The sequence below is a fragment of the Zalophus californianus genome, chromosome 6 (assembly GCF_009762305.2).
Source record: "Zalophus californianus isolate mZalCal1 chromosome 6, mZalCal1.pri.v2, whole genome shotgun sequence".
NCBI classification, from domain to species: domain Eukaryota; kingdom Metazoa; phylum Chordata; class Mammalia; order Carnivora; family Otariidae; genus Zalophus; species Zalophus californianus.
This window is the reverse complement of record NC_045600.1, coordinates 2,664,427-2,680,826: the sequence shown is the minus strand read 5'-3', so window position 1 is coordinate 2,680,826 and position 16,400 is coordinate 2,664,427. Positions and strand designations below refer to the sequence as shown.

The window sequence follows — 16,400 nt, the reverse complement described above, 5'->3', positions numbered from 1 at the left end:
TGGTCCAGAGCAGGCGCCGTGGCCCTCACCCTCCCACCAGGTCCATGCCCGGGCATCTGGCACGGTGGATGGGCCCCGGACCCGGGACCTGCCCAGCTCCCCACCTTCATCCGCCGTGAGGCCTTTGGGTTCTTTGAGCCTCAGTTCCTCATCTGTCAAATGGAAGAACAGCATCTATCTCCTTTCTGAAAGGTGGTGATTAAAAAGCTGTACCAGGGTGCCTGGGTGGCTCAGTAGGTGGCGTGGCTGACTCTTGATTTTGGCTCAGGTCGTGATCCTGGGGTCCTGGGATCAGTGGGGAGTCTGCTTGAGATTCTCTCTCTCCTCCTCCCTTTGCCCCCCTCCTCCCACAAAATCTCAAGCAGGCTCCATGCTCAGCGCGGAACCCATTGTTGCGCTCGATCACATGACCCTGAGATCATGACCTGCACCGAAACCCAGAGTCAGACACTTAACTGACTGAGCCACCAGGCACCCCTAAATAAATAAATCCTAAAAAAACAAAACAAAACAAACAAAAAAAAACCAGTGCTGACCATTCAGGTGCTTGTGAGGGCTCCAGGCAATCAGGTGTTGTGTTTTTGTTTTTTTTTAATTTTTATTTATTTCAATAATCTCTACACCTAGCATGGGGCTCTAACTCACGACCCTGAGATCAAGAGTTGCATGCTCTTGAGCCAGCCGGGCACCCCGCCAGGCAACCAGTTCTAAACAGCTGCTCATGGGAGTGTCGGGGGGTAGAGGGCCAGCATGACCCCTCCCAGCTCAGCATTTCTCTGGGTGGTTCTATGGACCAGGTCCAGGGGCAGGAAGCCCTTGAGGACCCCCCAAATTACCCATTGTGGAGCCTGCTTTCCAGCACTGATGCAAAGATCATGGGTACTGCCCAGCCCCTCCCCCACGGTCCTGCCCCTCCAGGGGTCTGCTCTGCAGCCCCACTGCAGCAGGAAGGGCCGGACCCATCCAGGGTCTCAGGACACGCTGTTCCTGCTGTCCGATGCTGGGGGGCCCGCCGGCCCATGCCCTCAGCCCTGCAGTGAAGCACAGAGTGGGGAGCCCAGGGCCCCCCGGCTCTTCCTAATGCAGGCTCCCACACCCAGAACCCAGAGAAGGGCACCATGTCCCTCTGTGTGGAGGCTCCCAAGTCCGCCCACCCCTGTGGTGAGAGGCTTGCGCTCCATTGTCTCTCTGGCACTCAGGCCTGGGCTCCCACTGTGGCCTCAGCCACACCAGGACCACTGAGCGACACTGCAGGTGGCCCACGGCCATGGAAGCCAGAGCCCCTGAGGACAGCCTGGACTGACAGTGTGGACAGTCCTGTGGGCTGGGCAGCCACGGAGCCACGTGGACTTGGGGTTTCCCAGCTCCTTCGGAAGGGATGCACTCAGCCGGAATTTCAGAAACTGGATGCTTTTCTTTCAGCCTTTTGGAGTTTTTTTTGAGTTGTACAGGAAGGGGAGTGAGCCGTATACCCCAGAAGAGTGCCCCTGCTGGTTGCACGTGGGCCAGAGGCGCCCCGGGGAACCCCCGGCAGAGGCGGCTGCAGATCCAGGCTGCCGGCCAACAGCAGAGAGTGTGTGCGATGAGAAACGGGGTGATCTGTGCAGCTCCTCCCCCTGAGCCCAGACCGCTCCCAGGACTGAGCGTAGCAGCACAGCAATCAGACCAGCCACGGCCTTGGCCTTGGTCCCTGGAGTCGGCCCTGGGGACAGCCCGGCTCTCCCTGTGAGCTGGGACCAGGGAGACTGCCAGGCAGTGCACTGGGACCCTTGCTGCAGCCCATGGCTCTGGGGGACGGGGTGGGGCCGCTCTGTTCCAAACCCTTTCAGCCAGGACTTCTGAGGACAAACTAGAACACGCTCAGAACAAGGGTGCAGGACCGTGAAAGGCCTCTCGTGCGGCAGGCTCCCGGCCCCCCGTGCTCTTGCTCTGCACACGGAAGCAGGACCGTCCCACACGGGCCGAGGACCAAACCCGGAAAAATGTCTGAGGCCACCGACCACCGCACTTGGTCAGAGATGCCCGGTCTCTGAGGGTCCCTTTCAAGCAAGAACATGGAGGTCTGGCGAGGGGGGGCGCATCTCCTGGAGCCCTCCCTGCGCTCTGCTGGTCCTCCGTGATTGTCGCTCACCCTGCAGGACGCTCCTGGCACCCCAAATGGGTGAAGACCTCGAGCTGGGGTGGCTCGGTGTCAAGCGTGGGTTTCCTGAAAGCGGACAGCGGTATAATCCAAATCCTGAAATCCAGGAGGCTCTGTGAAAACACCCCGGCCGCGAGGAGAACAGAAGGCCCGCAGAAGGGGTCTGCGCCTTGACCCTCAGGGTCGGCCTCGGAGGAAGGCAGAACTGAGAGGCCCCCGCAGCTACTCCCCTCCGCCAGGCCCGGGGCCACGAGCTGGCGGTGGGGCGCACCCCGGAGGGGAAAGCATGTTAGGGCGTCTGGGGCGGCATGAGGCCCCGTGAAAAGCGCTCTCGGAGCCGGGAGGGCGTGCTCTCAGCCACTGTGGCCACCGGCCTGGCAGGAGACACTCCGTGCTGACCTTGGCCCGCTGGGCCACCCCCCCAGGCGTCACACGCTGTGTGCAGTGGCACCTCCTCACAGAGGCCTGCCCTGGCCGCCTTCCCGAGTGGCTCCCTCGTGGTCACCGCACCCTCTGCCCCCCCATCCCTGCTCCTTCCGAGCCCCACTCAGAACCGTGTGGGGTGTCCCTCCTCCACCTCCCCGGCCAACAGCAGGTCCAGGAGGGCCGTGCTCCCAGCCCCCGCTACATGCCTGGCCCCAGGAGTGCGCACCAACGCAAGGCCGGGAGCCACCCGGAGATGGACAGGGAAGTCACAGGTCGGGGCCGGGGACTATTCCAGGACCCGCAGGCCCTGCAGGTGACCCGGCTGCCTGTGGGGAGTGTCAGCCATCCCTTCTTCCCACACATATTTTTGGGGTGGCCCCTGTGCTCCAGGCCCCAGGGCACATGGCGGAGGATGCTGACCGTGGGGAGGCCCACAGTGGCCCCTCTGGAGAGGTGACTTCATGCAGAGACCAGAGTCTTAAAGGGGAAGCCCTGCCAAGAGGGGCTGCACCCCCATCGTCCCACGGCCACCACCTCACCTTCCTTTCCCTGTGTGGGAAGAGAATCATGCATGCTGGAGAGGGACAGTAAGGCCCAGAGATGTGCAGGAGACTACCCAAAGTCACACAGCGAAGCAGGGACAGAGGTGGGGGTGAAGGAGCTGGGGAACTTGGGAGCACAGGAGCCACCCCAAAACTGTTCTTGAGGCTGGATCCATTTCCACAGAGTTGTAGAGAAGGGAGAGGGGAGGGAGAGTGGGAAGGGGGTGCTTCACATGGCTCTGCAAGTCTTGGGGGCACCCCTAGGGCGGCAGGGCTGTCACTCACGTGCCCTCACACCAGGGGAGGGCTGAGGTGGCCCATCAGAGCACAGCAGCCCTGCGCCATGGGACTGGTGTAGCCTTGGAAACAGTAATCAATCAGAGGCCTCGCTGAGACCATGCAGAGGGGCCTAGTCAGGGAGTTGTGGGGTCCAGTTCTCCCAGGCCATCTTTCCTGCCATGTGGAGGAGGTTGTGCACAGAAGGAAACCAGCCCAGCGAGGGCAGTCAAGCCAGGACAGAGTGAGACTGAGACACGCAGGCAGACACAGAGACCAAGAGTTTCGCTGGTCACTGGATCCAACCTTGCCTGAAGCAGGTGCTTCAGGGCATTTCCTGGTTACTGGAACAAACTCACCTTGGGACTTTGCATTTCTCCTACTTCCAATTGTGGTCCCGACCAATTCCAAAGTGTGTGCTCACATGCGTACCTGGGTACCCAGGGCACCTGTGCGTGCAGTTTGGGGCCTTCTGTGAACACAGGGCACCTGCGGCACGGTCTGCATCATGTCTTTGCTCCTGAGGTGTCCCAGGGGCTCTCGGGCAGCTCTGGGCCAGGGCTGCTGCCTGTCAGCATGGGCTCCAGCCTGGGCCACCCTCTGATGGCTGGACACTTCTGGGCCCCTGTCCAGCTGCTGCTCAAGAATGCCCCCTTCAGGCTGGGGAGATGAATGCCGATATCTCATGGCCCACCAGCCCCAACTCCTCCTGTTCTGCCACCTTGAGTATACCATCCACACCGTGGCTACAGCTGTGACCTCCTCCGTGTCCCAGCTTTAACGCCACCTCTTCTAGGAAGACTTCTCTGACTGCCCAGGCAGCCTTGCTGCCCTGTTCAGACAGCACAGTCTCTCTGGGAATGGCCTGCCCAGGTGGGACAGGAGTGGTCAGAAAGTTCCATTTCCCCAAGACCCAACATCCCATCCTCTAGAGCCTCTCTTGGGCCTCGGCCTCAGTGCAATCCACTTTCTGAGTTGGGAGAAAGATGCCACCAGCCTTGGGAAGAACTACCTGGCCTTTCAGGCATGGCTGTGGTGCTCTGGGCCCTGGGAATGAAGTTCGCTGAGCCCCCCAAGCTCTCTGCCTTGAGAGCCACAAATGGGGTGGTGGGAGGAGGTGAGGGGAGCAGAGCCAGACACCCTGGTGGAGTCCCAAGAAGGCCCAGTCCGCAGAGCTGCCTACTTCCCAGCGAGAAGCAAGACAAGGGGCAAAACAGAGGTGACCCCCAAGTAGCCGGTCTGTTCCTGGTCACGGCTTCCTCAGAGGAGGAAACTTCCTGACAGCCCAATAGGCAGACAAGGCCAAACTCCAGGGCCAGGGCGACCCCTTCCCCATCCCAGGCAGGGCTGGCTCCGCCGCACTCCTGAGAGCAGGTGCCTGCACCCCACTGGACCAAAGGGTGGCAAAGCTGGTGTGCTCCCTCCCTATTCCCACTCAGAGAAGTCCTGCCCCTTCCCAGGGGCAGGTCCCACCCTCTTTGGATGAAATATCGGCTGTGGGGGAGACCCAAAGACCAGTCAGAGTGAAGGGTCTAATCCCAGGGGTCTGCAGGGGAGAGGTGGGGATAGAGGAGAGGGCAGGGTGGCCAGGAGGGAAGAAGGCGCCAGGGAGCCCCAAGGCTTAAGTCGTTCCCCTCCATCACCTGCCCTCCATCCCCCATTCCGCAGTCACTCTCCCCTCACCAGCTCCTCCTGGGCCCCGTGGTCCACCCTCCACTCCCCCCCTTGCCATCAACCATAACCAAGAAGGTGCCATCTGCCCGACTGCCGTCATCCACAGGTCACCCTACCCCCTGATAATCAATGCACCACCCGCCCCACCTGTAACCCGCTGCCCATCGTCCAGTTTGCTGTGCCCAGTCTGTCCACCCACCCACCTCCCCTTTTACCATCCCATCCCCCACACATCCACCCTCCCCCATTCACCACCATCCACCCCAGCCCCATACCTCCGACACCCCCTACACAGTCGGTCCACCTGTCCATCCATCCATCCATTGATCCAGCCATGCTCTCATCCACCCACCAGCCAGTCCTCTACTAACCTGCTACTCCGTCCACCTAAATCCTGTTGATTCACTCATCCACCGATCAGTCTCATCCACCAGCCATTCATCAGCCAGAATCCGCCACCTTTTCTCACCCACCGTTCATTGCAACAAACTCTATCCAACATCTGTAATTTATATCTCACCCATCACCCACCCTTTTTTGTCTACCCTCCATGCTTTCCATCTTCTTCCCCACCCGAACGCTACCCACCATCCACTGCCCCCCTCCACAAGCCACTCCTCCCTCCCTCCAGCCACCACCCGTCACTCCCCACCACCCTTTGCAACATCTACCCAGTCTCACCCACTCATCCTCCCTCCACGTCCCTCAGTCCGCGTGCATTCCCGTGTTCACTCACCATCCCCCAAACTTCTGTTCCTCCTCCATTGCTAACCAGTGCACGCACCCTCCGCCACTCACCAGGCGCCCACCACCAGCCATTCGCCGAGTGTTCATCGGCGCTTGCCGGGCACGACCCATCTGCCACCATCCACGGTGCTTCCAGGCTGGGAGGCAGGAGGGCCCTGCTTGGAAGGGTGGGCACCCAACCCCAGCAGGTGGGCAGAGAAGGTGCCGCGCCAGCCTCACAGGGTCAGAGGCAGCAGGGAAACCTGAGGTTGTTCACCAACCCCCCCCCAACACACCCTTGTCCCGGAGCAGGGGTGTTGTGACAAGCTCCTCCTCCCGGGCACCCAAGGTCCTCCGGTCCCGGAGGGCTGAGTGTGGGGGAGGGAGCGAGTCCGACCGGCGCCTCGAGGGGCCCGGGGGTAAATGTGTAACCGCCCGGCCGCCCCGCCCCGCCCCGCCCGGTCAGGTGGGCCCCGCGGGGCAAAGTCTCCGGGTGGCGACGCGGGAGCGCGGCGGGATGGGGGTTCTGGGCCGGGTCCTTCTGTGGCTGCAGCTGTGCGGTAAGCGGGGGGCGCGCCCTGGTGGAGCCCGGACGGCGGCGGGCCCCACACACCCGCGAGGGCCTCGGCTCGCCCGGGGCGGAGGGCGGCAGCTGGAGAGGCTCCCTGGCCTTGGGGAGGCGAGGCCCCCGGCCAGGATCTCCCCCGCCCCCTCGGGGCTCGGCCCTGCCCTCGGGCGCCCGTGGTCGGTTTGCGAAATGCGCAGCGTCCCCAGTTCCTGCCCACAGCAGCGACTGCGCGCGCGGGAGTGTGCGGGCTCCACAGCCTGACTCAGTTTCCCCGTCCCCGAGGGCGCGCTGACCCTCCCCCTTTGCACCCCAGTGGGCGCGTGTCCTCGGTGTACGCCCCCAGGCCCGGGAGCTTGAAAACTGCAGCCCCGTCCCTGTCCCCCTCTCTTAAGGCCGTCGCGGTTCCCTCAGGACACAACTCCCAATCAGAGCCCGCCCTCCGGCCCCTTCTACTTGGCAGAGGCCTCCGCTACCCTTTACCTCGGTCTGTCGGTTGTCACTGTCCTTGCCCGGCCGTGCGCTCTGCTCCAGCGACGGGCAAACGGGGTGGGGGTGGGGGGCGGCGGGGCGAGGAGGCGATCTTGGCGGGCGTCCTAGAGGGGGCATATAGGAGCGGACTCCGCAGATCCAGTAGGAGTTCGTCACACTGAGGCGGGGCTTCCGCAGGGTCTGGGCCGCCCTGGTGACCCCATCTGTGGCCGGGGCTCTGTGGCCAACCTTCCTTCCGCCTGTGGGTGGGGGGGGCGTCTGAGCGGGAAGCACTCAGTCATCCCCATCCCCAGCGCTGACCCGGGCCGCCTACAAACTCTGGGTCCCCAACACTGACTTCGAACCCGCTGCCAACTGGAGCCAGAACCGGACCCCGTGTGCGGGCGCCACCGTCGAGTTCCCCGCAAACAAGGTGCCTTCTCCCCACCCCCGGGGTTGGGGGGCCCGGGATGGGGACTCGCGGGGCCAGGGGTGGGGGAGAGGCAAAGGGTGTCCGCTAGCCAACACCACTTCTTCCTGCAGATGGTGTCAGTCCTGGTGCGAGAGGGTCACAGCATCTCAGACATGGTGAGGGGGCCTGTGGCTGAGACCCGGGATGGAGGGGGGCTGGTGGTCCTGCCTGGTCCTCCTGAAGCACCTTTCTTGCCTTGAGATCGGCCCCCACCCACATGGGAAACCGTGCAGGCCTTGGGCCTTTGTCCTCTGGAGGGGCTTCTGGGAGGTGGGGGACCCGCAGGGGAGGGCAGACGCTCGTCCTGTGGCCCCAGCTCAGGCTGTGCCCCAGCCTTGGAAAGGGGTTCCGAGGGTGCCTCCTGTCCCCAGTGCCCTCTGCTTCTGGCCTCCAGCCCCCAGTAGTCTGTCTTCTCTAAGATTCTCTCCAGGAAACACCCTTCCCCCACTCTTCTCCCCAAAGCCTTTCTCCGTCTGGTACCTAAAACCCCCCATCAGAAGTCTCAGGGGTCTTTCTCTCAAACTGCTTCGCAGGACACTAGTGTTCCAGAGAATGGTGGGAATTAGGGTTAAAAGAGGTTCCATGACCAGTAAATTTGGGAGAAGCCACCTACTTGTCTGGAGCTTTCGGGATGTGTTAAGGGCTCTGATAAGGCCTGGGAGAAAGACTTCCGCTGTTTGTTAAAGGCAGGGTCGGCAAGCTACGTACTGGCCAAATGCAGCCGCATGGCCGGAGCTAAGAATGGTTTTGAAACATTTAAATGGTTGGGGGAAAAAAGCCAAAAGATGAACACTTTTGTGGCACGGGAAATATAGAATTCAGTAAATCATGGTTTATTAGCACACAGCCCCGCCCATTTGGTTGCTAACATCTATGGCCACCGTCACACTACAAGGCAGAGTTGAGTGGCCATGAGGGAGTCTGTGTGGCCCTCAAAGCTTAACGTATTTACTGTCCGGCCCTTTGCAGAAAGAGTCACCGCTCCCCAATTCAAAGTGTCATTTCCTGGAACCTGGGGATCTCAGGGTCCCCTCCTAGTTAAGCACCCCCACAGCACCCGCTGTCCTCTGGGTTTGTCAAGAGCCGACTTGCCAGCAAGGTGTGACTGATGTGAGGGCTGCTGGCTCTGAGTAAGGGTGGAGTTGGTGGGGGCGGGGCAGTGCTCTGGGTGTGGGTGCCAGGGCTGGGGCTGTCATCTAGAGGCCACTGGATTTTTTGTGGGTAGGTGAGTTGGGGGAGGCATCTGGTAGCCCCGGCCCCACCCAATCTCTTGCCCAGATGCAGGATCTGGGGACCCCAGGCCTTATTTCCACTCCCTGAGGTGTCTTGGTTAATGGATGGTTTCCAAAAGTGGCATTAACGGTGGGATCCTGCCACTCATGGGGCAGGACAAATCAGTGCAAGGGACCCCTACCCCCACCTGTGAGCCAGAGCTGTCCCTGCCTGGGCCGGAGGCATCGGACCGAGACTGGCAGTCCCTGGTCCTGGCAGATCCGGGGTCAGGATGCCCTTTTACATCTGTCCAACCCAAAGACTAAGGTGCGGAAGGGGGCAGCAGCAGGTGAAGGATCAAGGGGAGGCATGGGGGCGCAGCTGGGCCCAGCGCCCACTCCCCCTGCCCGTGCCTAACTGTGGCGACCAGGCAGGCAGCAGCCCGGAGCAGGAAGAGGGGCATCCAGAGCAGGTGCGGGACCCTTGGGGTGGGGGCCTGGGGCCTGGGAGCCTTCCCTGCCGACTTAGTTATTTTCATGATCTCCTTTGGAAGAGCTCGAGGATCTTAAAAGAGACATCCATTCATTCATTCATTCATTCATTCATTCATCGCCTGACAGGTCCCTCTCTCTGGCCCTTCTTTCCATCCCCAGCTGTCCAAATGGGAGTCCCACCTCCTTTCCTGGGGGCCCGTGAGGCACCCCCTCACCTCCCCAGCCTCTCCTCCTGCACCGAGGGGCTTCCCCCCACTCTCCCACCCCTGCTGGAAGACCCAGGCGGGAGCTGTCCAGGGGCCCGGGAACAGGCTGAATGGACCCAGAGCTGCCCCAGACCGCCTCCCAGCCCCGCTGCATGGAGGTCCCTCCTCCGTGACCCCCTGTGCTCAGCATTATCTGGCTGCCCAGATGTAGCCCTAGTAAAAGGTGCAACCACAGCTGTGTTTTAATTCGTACATCTCAGGTTTGGAGCCTCCCCCTCTGGGATTTTCCCCTTCCTGAACCCCCTCTCCCCTCCCATTTCTATTCGCCCAGTTTTCTTGGTCTGGAATGGAATCTCTTCTTTTTTTTAATTTCTTTCCTTTTTTTTTCTTCTTTAAATTTTATTGTTATGTTAATCACCATACATTACATCATTAGGAATCTCATATTTTCTATCCATCAATCCGTGGTTGGTTTGAGAGAGTGCAAGTGTCTTCTCACTGTGAACTTTTGGCGTGTGGTGCCCTTCGCCGAACAGCTGCCCTCCTAATCTGTGCTGCAAAATCGGCTGCCTTATATGGGTGTTTGTGGCGTTTTAGGAATCTTTTCGCTGCTGCTGAGTCGCAGCCTTAGCCGAGCACATGTGTGATAAGTGATTACATCGCAGTTCCACCATCAGGGGCCCACGCTTGAGTGGGGCACTAGCTAGGCACCCAGCTTTATTCTTCTTCTTAGAATAAGCACAGTTTCTGACCTCTTCCCCCAAGCCACCAGCCTCGCCCCTTGGCTGTGGCTCAGCCGCCCTGGGTGCAGGGCGCTCTGAGTTCTCCCTTGTCCCTTTGTCTGTTCCCACCGGCACCACGTGGTCCTCACGCTGTGGCTCTGTGGGTAGGCTTAATGCCCACTGGGGCAACTCTCCCGTCCACTCTTCCGCCACAGGGCCAACTAGTTCTTTGTGGATCGGATTGTTGCAAAGAAACTGGAGGGTAGGTTTATCAGGTAACAACAGCCACAACAAAACCCCGGAATTTTGTTTGGGAATGAATACCCTCAGGCCATGAATTTCTCTGCAAATGTTTCGTATCATCCATCATAAAACTCGATACTAGAGTTTTCGAGTGGTGCCCATAGAGGTCTTGTATAGATCGGTCCATTCATGAACACTTTGTAATGTGGTTTCTCTTGTGAACAGTGCTCTATTTTTAAAAATTACCTGTCTAGTGGTTTATTTTTATGAATGACGAGAGTTGCTCCTCCTTTCTTCCAGTCCTGACTACTTTTATTTCTTTTTCTTTCCAAATAGCATTGTCCAGGGGCGCCTGGGTGGAGTAGTTGGTTAAGCATCTGTCTCTTAGTTTCTGCTAAGGTGGTCATCTCAGGATCATGGGATCAAGCCCTGTGTCAGGCTCCATGCCCAGCGGGGAGTCTGCTTGGGATTCTCTCTCCCCTCTCTCCCCCCAACTCTCTCTCAATAAAATAAATAAATGAATCTTTAAAAAAATATAACATTGTCCAGGACTCCTCCCCCTAGGTTAAACAAAAGTGACAAAAGCGGGCATCCGTGTCTTGTTCCAATGTGAAAGAGAAGGCATGTCACATTTCTCCATTGAGTGTAATGTTTGCTGTAGGGTTTTGGTACATAAACTTTATTGAACTGTGGAAATTCTATTACTAGCTTGCTAGCTGCTTCTTAAAAAATCATAAATAGGTTTGTTGGACTTCTCTGGTGTTTTTTGTTGTTGTTACTGTTTTTTTTTTTTTTTTTACATCAAGTGAGATACGATTGCCCCCCCTCCTTCCGTTTAGCCTGTTAGTGAGGTTTTCTGAGGTTGAACTGTCATTACGAGACTAATGTCCTCCTGGCACCTTCCTGTAGGTGCAGGTCAGAGCATGCCTCTTCTGCAAGACACCTGACTTCCGTCTGCCCTAATACACTGCTTTTGTTGGCATAAGACTCCTCACTGCCATTAGCTGGAACACCATCATACACACGACTGGGCAGTGGGGTTGGGAGCAGTCCCAGGACAGGAACCCCAGGATCACCATGCATTTTTAAAATACAGTAATGGATCTAGTCACTAATATATATTTTTAAAGATTTCTTTCTTCATTTTAAAGAGAGAGCGTGTGAGCGGGAGGGGCAGAGGGAGAGGGAGATCCCAAGCAGACTCCCTGCTGAGCGTGGAGCCCGTTGCAGGGCTCGATCTGACGACCCCGAGATCATGACCTGAGCCAAAACCAAGATTTGGACACTCAACCGACTGCACCACCCAGGTGCCCCTAGTTGGCTGATACTTTATTTGGGATTTTTTTTTGCGTCTACGTTTATAAGTAGAACGAACCTACAATTTTTCTTCATCTGGTTTTGGAATCAAGATCAACACAGACCTCATGAAATGGCCTGGGCAATTTTCACTCATTTTTTCTGTTTCTCAGAACAACTTCTGTTAAGAAGTTGTTCCTTGAGAGTGTAGTGTACATGTAAAAACAAGGGTGCTGGAAAGCGACTGGCATTTTAATTTCTTTAATGTTTGCTGGTCTATGCAAATTCTCTATTACTTCTTGTGTCGATTTTGACATTTTGGATTTTTCTAGAAATTTCACCCAGGTTTTCAAGTCTGGCAGTCCTTTTTATTTCTTAAGCTTTTCAGTGTCCGTGTCTTCCCACAAACAAGTCCTTTTGATGTATTTCTTTCCTTCTTCCTCCAGCCAAGCATGTTTTCAGGGCAGGTCTCTGCTGCGGTCTGAAGTCTTTTCCTTATGCTCCTGCATTTGAATGGAGCTTTGGCCATATATAAAATTCTAGATGGGACCGTCTTTTCCTTTAATACATAAAATATCGTTACATTGTCTTTTTGCATCCATTGTTGCTCAGAAACTTGACCTCTGAGTTTTTTTGTTGTTCCTGGGTGATCTGTTCTTTGTCTCTGAAGCTTTTAGAATGTTCTCTGTGTCGCTGACGTTCCTAAACACACTGCTGCGTGTCTGGGTGTGATTTTCTTGCTTCCCATGCCACGTGATGCCTTTCCATCTGAGGTTTCTCAGCTTTCTTCAAATCTGGAAAGTGCATCCTCCTTGCTTCTTCAAATATCCCACGTTTGTATCTGCATTTTGGCCCCGTGGTGTCAAGCCTCCCTCCCTTCGTAGGGGTTCCACCTTCTCCTGCTCTGCCCTGCAGAGTCCCTCTGCAGGGACACCCCAGTCGCTGGGGCTTCTCCAGCTGGACCTTCTCCAGCTGGACCAGTCCGCACGTTTATCTCACCTACTGTGCTCTTCCTTTCAATTATTCCGTGTTCTGTAATTTATATTCCCCCTCTTTGGTTCTTTTTATTATTAAGTTTTAATTTTCATTCCAGTATAGTTAACATACAGTGTTATGTTACATTCGGGGGTACAGTATAGTGACTCAACCCCCTTTGGTTCTTTTCCAAAAACAAGGTCTTGTTCAGGCTTCGCACTGCGACGCCTTCCCCGGTTCCTGAGGCGCATCCGTCTCCAGGGTTCACTCCCGCCGGTCTGTGGGTGGGGCTGCCTCTTGTCACAGTGCCGCTCCCTGCACCTCCCTCCTCTCCCTCACACAGTTCAGGGCTGCCTTCACACCCCCCCCCCCCCCCCCCCGCGGCTTGGGTTCCTGTCTTGTACAGTTCCTCGGGGGTGATGGGAGAGGGCAATGACCCTAGGGTCACCCTGCCCCAAACTCTTCACGCCCCCAGGTCTCAGGCTGGGTATGGCTCCTTGGCCTGCAGTCCTGCTCTCTCCGGCTTCTCTGACCCTCAGCCAGGGCCAGGCGCCCCCAGCCCCTGACCTCACCTGCCCGCTCGGTGGTCTACGCTCCCCTCCCCGAGAACACAGGGGCGGGGGCGGGACCCTGTGGCACCTTGGACCACCGCGAGGCGTCGCCTCCGCCTGTGCTGCCTGCAGCTCCTGCCGCGAGACGGGGAATTCGTCCTGGCCTCGGGGGCCGGCTTCAGCGCCCCGGACGCCAGCAGGGACCCGGGCTGTGGCACAGGTGAGGGGCCCGGGGGCGGGGACGGGGGTGGGTGGGGGGAGAGGGGACCGGGGCGGGGCCTGTCCGGGGGGGCGGGTCTTGGGGGAAGGGCGTGTCGGGGCGGGGCCTGTTTGGGGGGCGCCGCTCCAGCGGAGCTCAGGGACGCGCGCCCACCCAGGCGCCCCTGCGCTCTTCCTGGACCCCGACCGCTTCTCGTGGCACGACCCGCGCCTGTGGCGCTCCGGGGACGCGGCGCACGGCCTCTTCTCCGTGGACGCCGAGCGCGTGCCCTGCCGCTACGACGACGTCGTCTTCCCGTCCGACGCCTCCTTCCGAGTGGGCCTCGGCCCGGGCGCCCGCCCCGCGCGCGTCCGCAGCGTCCGGGCTCTGGGCCAGGTGAGCTGGCGCGCGGGGCCGGGGCTCGGGTCTCCTCTCCGCGCCTCGGCCCGGGCAGTGCCCCTCCCGGAGCGCCTCCGCCCCTGCCAATCCCCGCACGTGAGTTCCGAGCACTCAGAGGCTGTCCCCTCCTCGGGCGGGCGCCGCTCGTGACCCGGCCACCCGCAGACGTTCACGCGCGACGAGGACCTGGCTGCGTTCCTGGCGTCCCGCGCCGGCCGCCTGCGCTTCCACGGGCCCGGAGCTCTGAGCGTGGGCCCCGAGACCTGCGCCGACCCGTCGGGCTGCGTCTGCGGCAACGCCGAGGTGAGCGCGGCCCGCAGCGGGGTGGCGGGGGCCCGCTCGGGGTGGGGGCCTGGCGCCCGACCCTCTGCCGCCGCGGTCAGGCCCTAACCGTCTCCTCGCTGACGGCCGCTTCCCTCCTCCAGGTGCAGCCCTGGATCTGCGCGGCCCTGCTCCAGCCCCTGGGCGGTCGCTGCCCCCCGGCCGCCTGCCGTGACGCCCTCCGGCCCGAGGGGCAGTGCTGTGACCTCTGCGGTGAGCGCCCCCTCCCGGCACGTGAGCCTAGCTACTCTGGTTCGCCCCCAGCCTCAGTTTCCCTGATGGTCCCGGGCCTGCGCCGCCGACCCCTACCCTCCTGTCGCAGGAGCCATCGTGTCGCTGACCCACGGGCCCACCTTTGACATTGAGCGGTACCGGGCGCGGCTGCTGCAAGCCTTCCTGGTAATGGGGCCGCGCCCCTCCACCCTCGCCTTGTCACCCCCCCTCCGCGCCCACCCGGGACCTCCTCCTCCGCAGGGACCCCGGGGCCCCACTTTGCCTCACTGACGTGCTCACTCTCTGCGCACCTGCCCACCATTCGTCCCTGCCGCCAACGCCCCGCACGTCTGAGGGCGAAGTCCCTGGGACAACCCTGTCTCCCTCCCCAGCCCCAGCATCAGGGGCTGCAAGTGGCCGTGTCCAAGGTGCCGCTCCCGCCCCGGCCGCGCGGGACCGCAGGCGCGGAGGCGGCCACGGAGATTCAGGTGGTGCTGGCAGAGACCGGGCCCCAGACGGGCGGTGCGGGGCGGCTGGCCCGTGCCCTCCTGGCGGACGTCGCCGAGCACGGTAACCGCGGGTGCGCTTTTCTCGGCCCCTGCTCCGCCCCGCGTGGGGGAGACTGAGCCGGCGCCCACCGTTGCAGGCGAAGCCCTTGGGGTCCTGTCGGCGACAGCCCGGGAGTCGGGCGCGCCTGTCGGGGACGGCTCGGCGGAGGGGCTGGACGGTTCAGATTTGCGCGCGGAGCTGGCAGGCGGAGTGACGGCTGGGCTGCTCCTGTTGCTGCTGGCGCTGGTGGCGGGGGTGCTGCTGCTGCGCCGCGCTCCGAGGCCCACGTACGCAGGCGGGGCCGCGGGGTCGGGAGCTCCCAGGAGGCGGAGGGCCGCGGGGCGGGGCCTCGGGACGGCGGGGGGGGGCCTCAGGGATGCGGGGCGAGGCTGAGGGGCGGGGCCTCAGGTACGCAGGGCGGGGCGGCGAGGGAGCTGTGGGGCTGTGGGGGCTCGGGACCAAGAGGCGGATCTGCAGGGGGGCGGAGGCCCGGGCAGGCGGGTCTCGGGGCCGTGGGGCGGGGCTTCAGGTACTCGGGGCGCCGCCGCGGGGGGCCCGGGACAGCGGGGCGGGTCCGCCGGGGGGCGGAGGCTCAGGTCGCAGGGGCGGGGCCTCGGGGCGGGTCCGCGGAGGCGGAGGGTCAGGTACCAGGAGTGGGGCGCTGAGCCGCCGCGAGGGCTCACGTGCTTCCTTGTTTCCCAGGGGGAGCAGGCGCGACGAAGCGGCCTCCGCGCCCGTCGTGGCGCCCCTGGGCTTCTCCAACCCGGTGTTCGACGTGGCGGGCTCTGCTGAGCCGGTGAGGGGGCGGGTGGGAGTGTCGGTCCTCCCCGCGGCCGTGCTGGGCGCCGACGCCCCTTGACTCTGCGCCCCCGCCCCTTGATTCTACGCACCCCGCAGCCTCCCGCGCAGAAGGTGGAAAACAGCGCCAGCCTCAGCTACTTCATTAACCCGCTTTTCGCGGAGGCGGAGGCCTGAGCAGCCACGTCACTTCTGCCCTCCGCCCGCCCCGCGAAATGTCCGCGTCTCTGACCTTACGAGATCCCCGCTCCCTTCACACACTCCTTGTTCCCTGCGGGCAAAGGATAGGGTGGCTTTGCCCAATAAAGAGGTTTCCTGCACCTGCCATCAGCTGTCTCCTGTGTCCCCACCCCTTTGCCTATGCTGGAGCGTCGAGAGCCGGCCAGTGCCCTCGTCAGTCCGTCCGTCCACTGGTGGGCGGTGGTCCTCAGAGTCCTCCCTTCTGGCCACCCGCAAAGGGCAGCTCCGGGCCCTACCTATAGAATGGGTCCGTCAGAAAACTGCGGTCTGCAGAGCTGCACCCAGAACAAGGAGGGGGCTGCCTCTGGTGCAAGGAGGGGGCTGCCCCTGGTGCAAGGGGAGGCGACTGAAGCACGGGGGTGAGGCACCTGGTGAGGCTGGCTGTCCGGGACACCCCCAACGTCATGCCAAATGGTTGTCGGCCTTGCAAATGGAACAGCCGGTCATTTCAGCAGAAGGCTGGGTTCACTCTGGGACGGCAGAGGACTTGCATGGCCGGATGTTCCGACTGTGGCAAAGCCACAGGCAGGCGAGTCTGGAGACCACAGGAGGAACAGGAGGAGGGAGGAAAAGGAGGGAGTCGGGAGAGGCCGTTGGCAATGAGTGTCTGTGGGGGGAAAGTGAGAATTCAGGGCGCTGCCGGTTTCTCACTGGCCGGCTGTTTCCAGGAGAAACTCCTGCTGCTGGTCT

At 60.9% G+C, this 16,400-nt stretch overlaps 1 protein-coding gene across 2 annotated transcripts; it reads left to right on the top strand.

Moving 5' to 3' along the window:
* Window positions 1-6,210: 6,210 nt before the first annotated feature.
* Window positions 6,211-15,782, top strand: AMN (amnion associated transmembrane protein). Of its 2 annotated transcripts, XM_027569273.2 has the most exons (13): window positions 6,211-6,344; window positions 7,135-7,253; window positions 7,364-7,408; window positions 12,916-12,927; window positions 13,124-13,211; window positions 13,369-13,586; window positions 13,755-13,892; window positions 14,015-14,123; window positions 14,233-14,309; window positions 14,516-14,693; window positions 14,770-14,959; window positions 15,375-15,468; window positions 15,570-15,782. In XM_027569273.2, exons 1-13 carry the CDS (start codon window positions 6,302-6,304, stop codon window positions 15,645-15,647), a joined length of 1,389 nt encoding a protein of 462 aa, XP_027425074.1. In that variant the 5' UTR covers window positions 6,211-6,301; the 3' UTR covers window positions 15,648-15,782. The 2 variants fall into 2 exon arrangements, with proteins under 2 accessions (XP_027425074.1, XP_027425075.1); XM_027569274.2 differs by lacking the exon at window positions 12,916-12,927.
* The last annotated feature ends 618 nt before the right edge of the window (window positions 15,783-16,400 follow it).

Bases quoted from the DNA above. Each gene is read 5' to 3' on its own strand.
- AMN (XM_027569273.2), top strand. From the start codon at position 6,302: ATGGGGGTTCTGGGCCGGGTCCTTCTGTGGCTGCAGCTGTGCG. The intron at 14,124-14,232 runs GTGAGCGCCCCC...CTCCTGTCGCAG, and splicing joins GCAGTGCTGTGACCTCTGCG to GAGCCATCGTGTCGCTGACC. The intron at 14,310-14,515 runs GTAATGGGGCCG...CTCCCTCCCCAG, and splicing joins GGCTGCTGCAAGCCTTCCTG to CCCCAGCATCAGGGGCTGCA.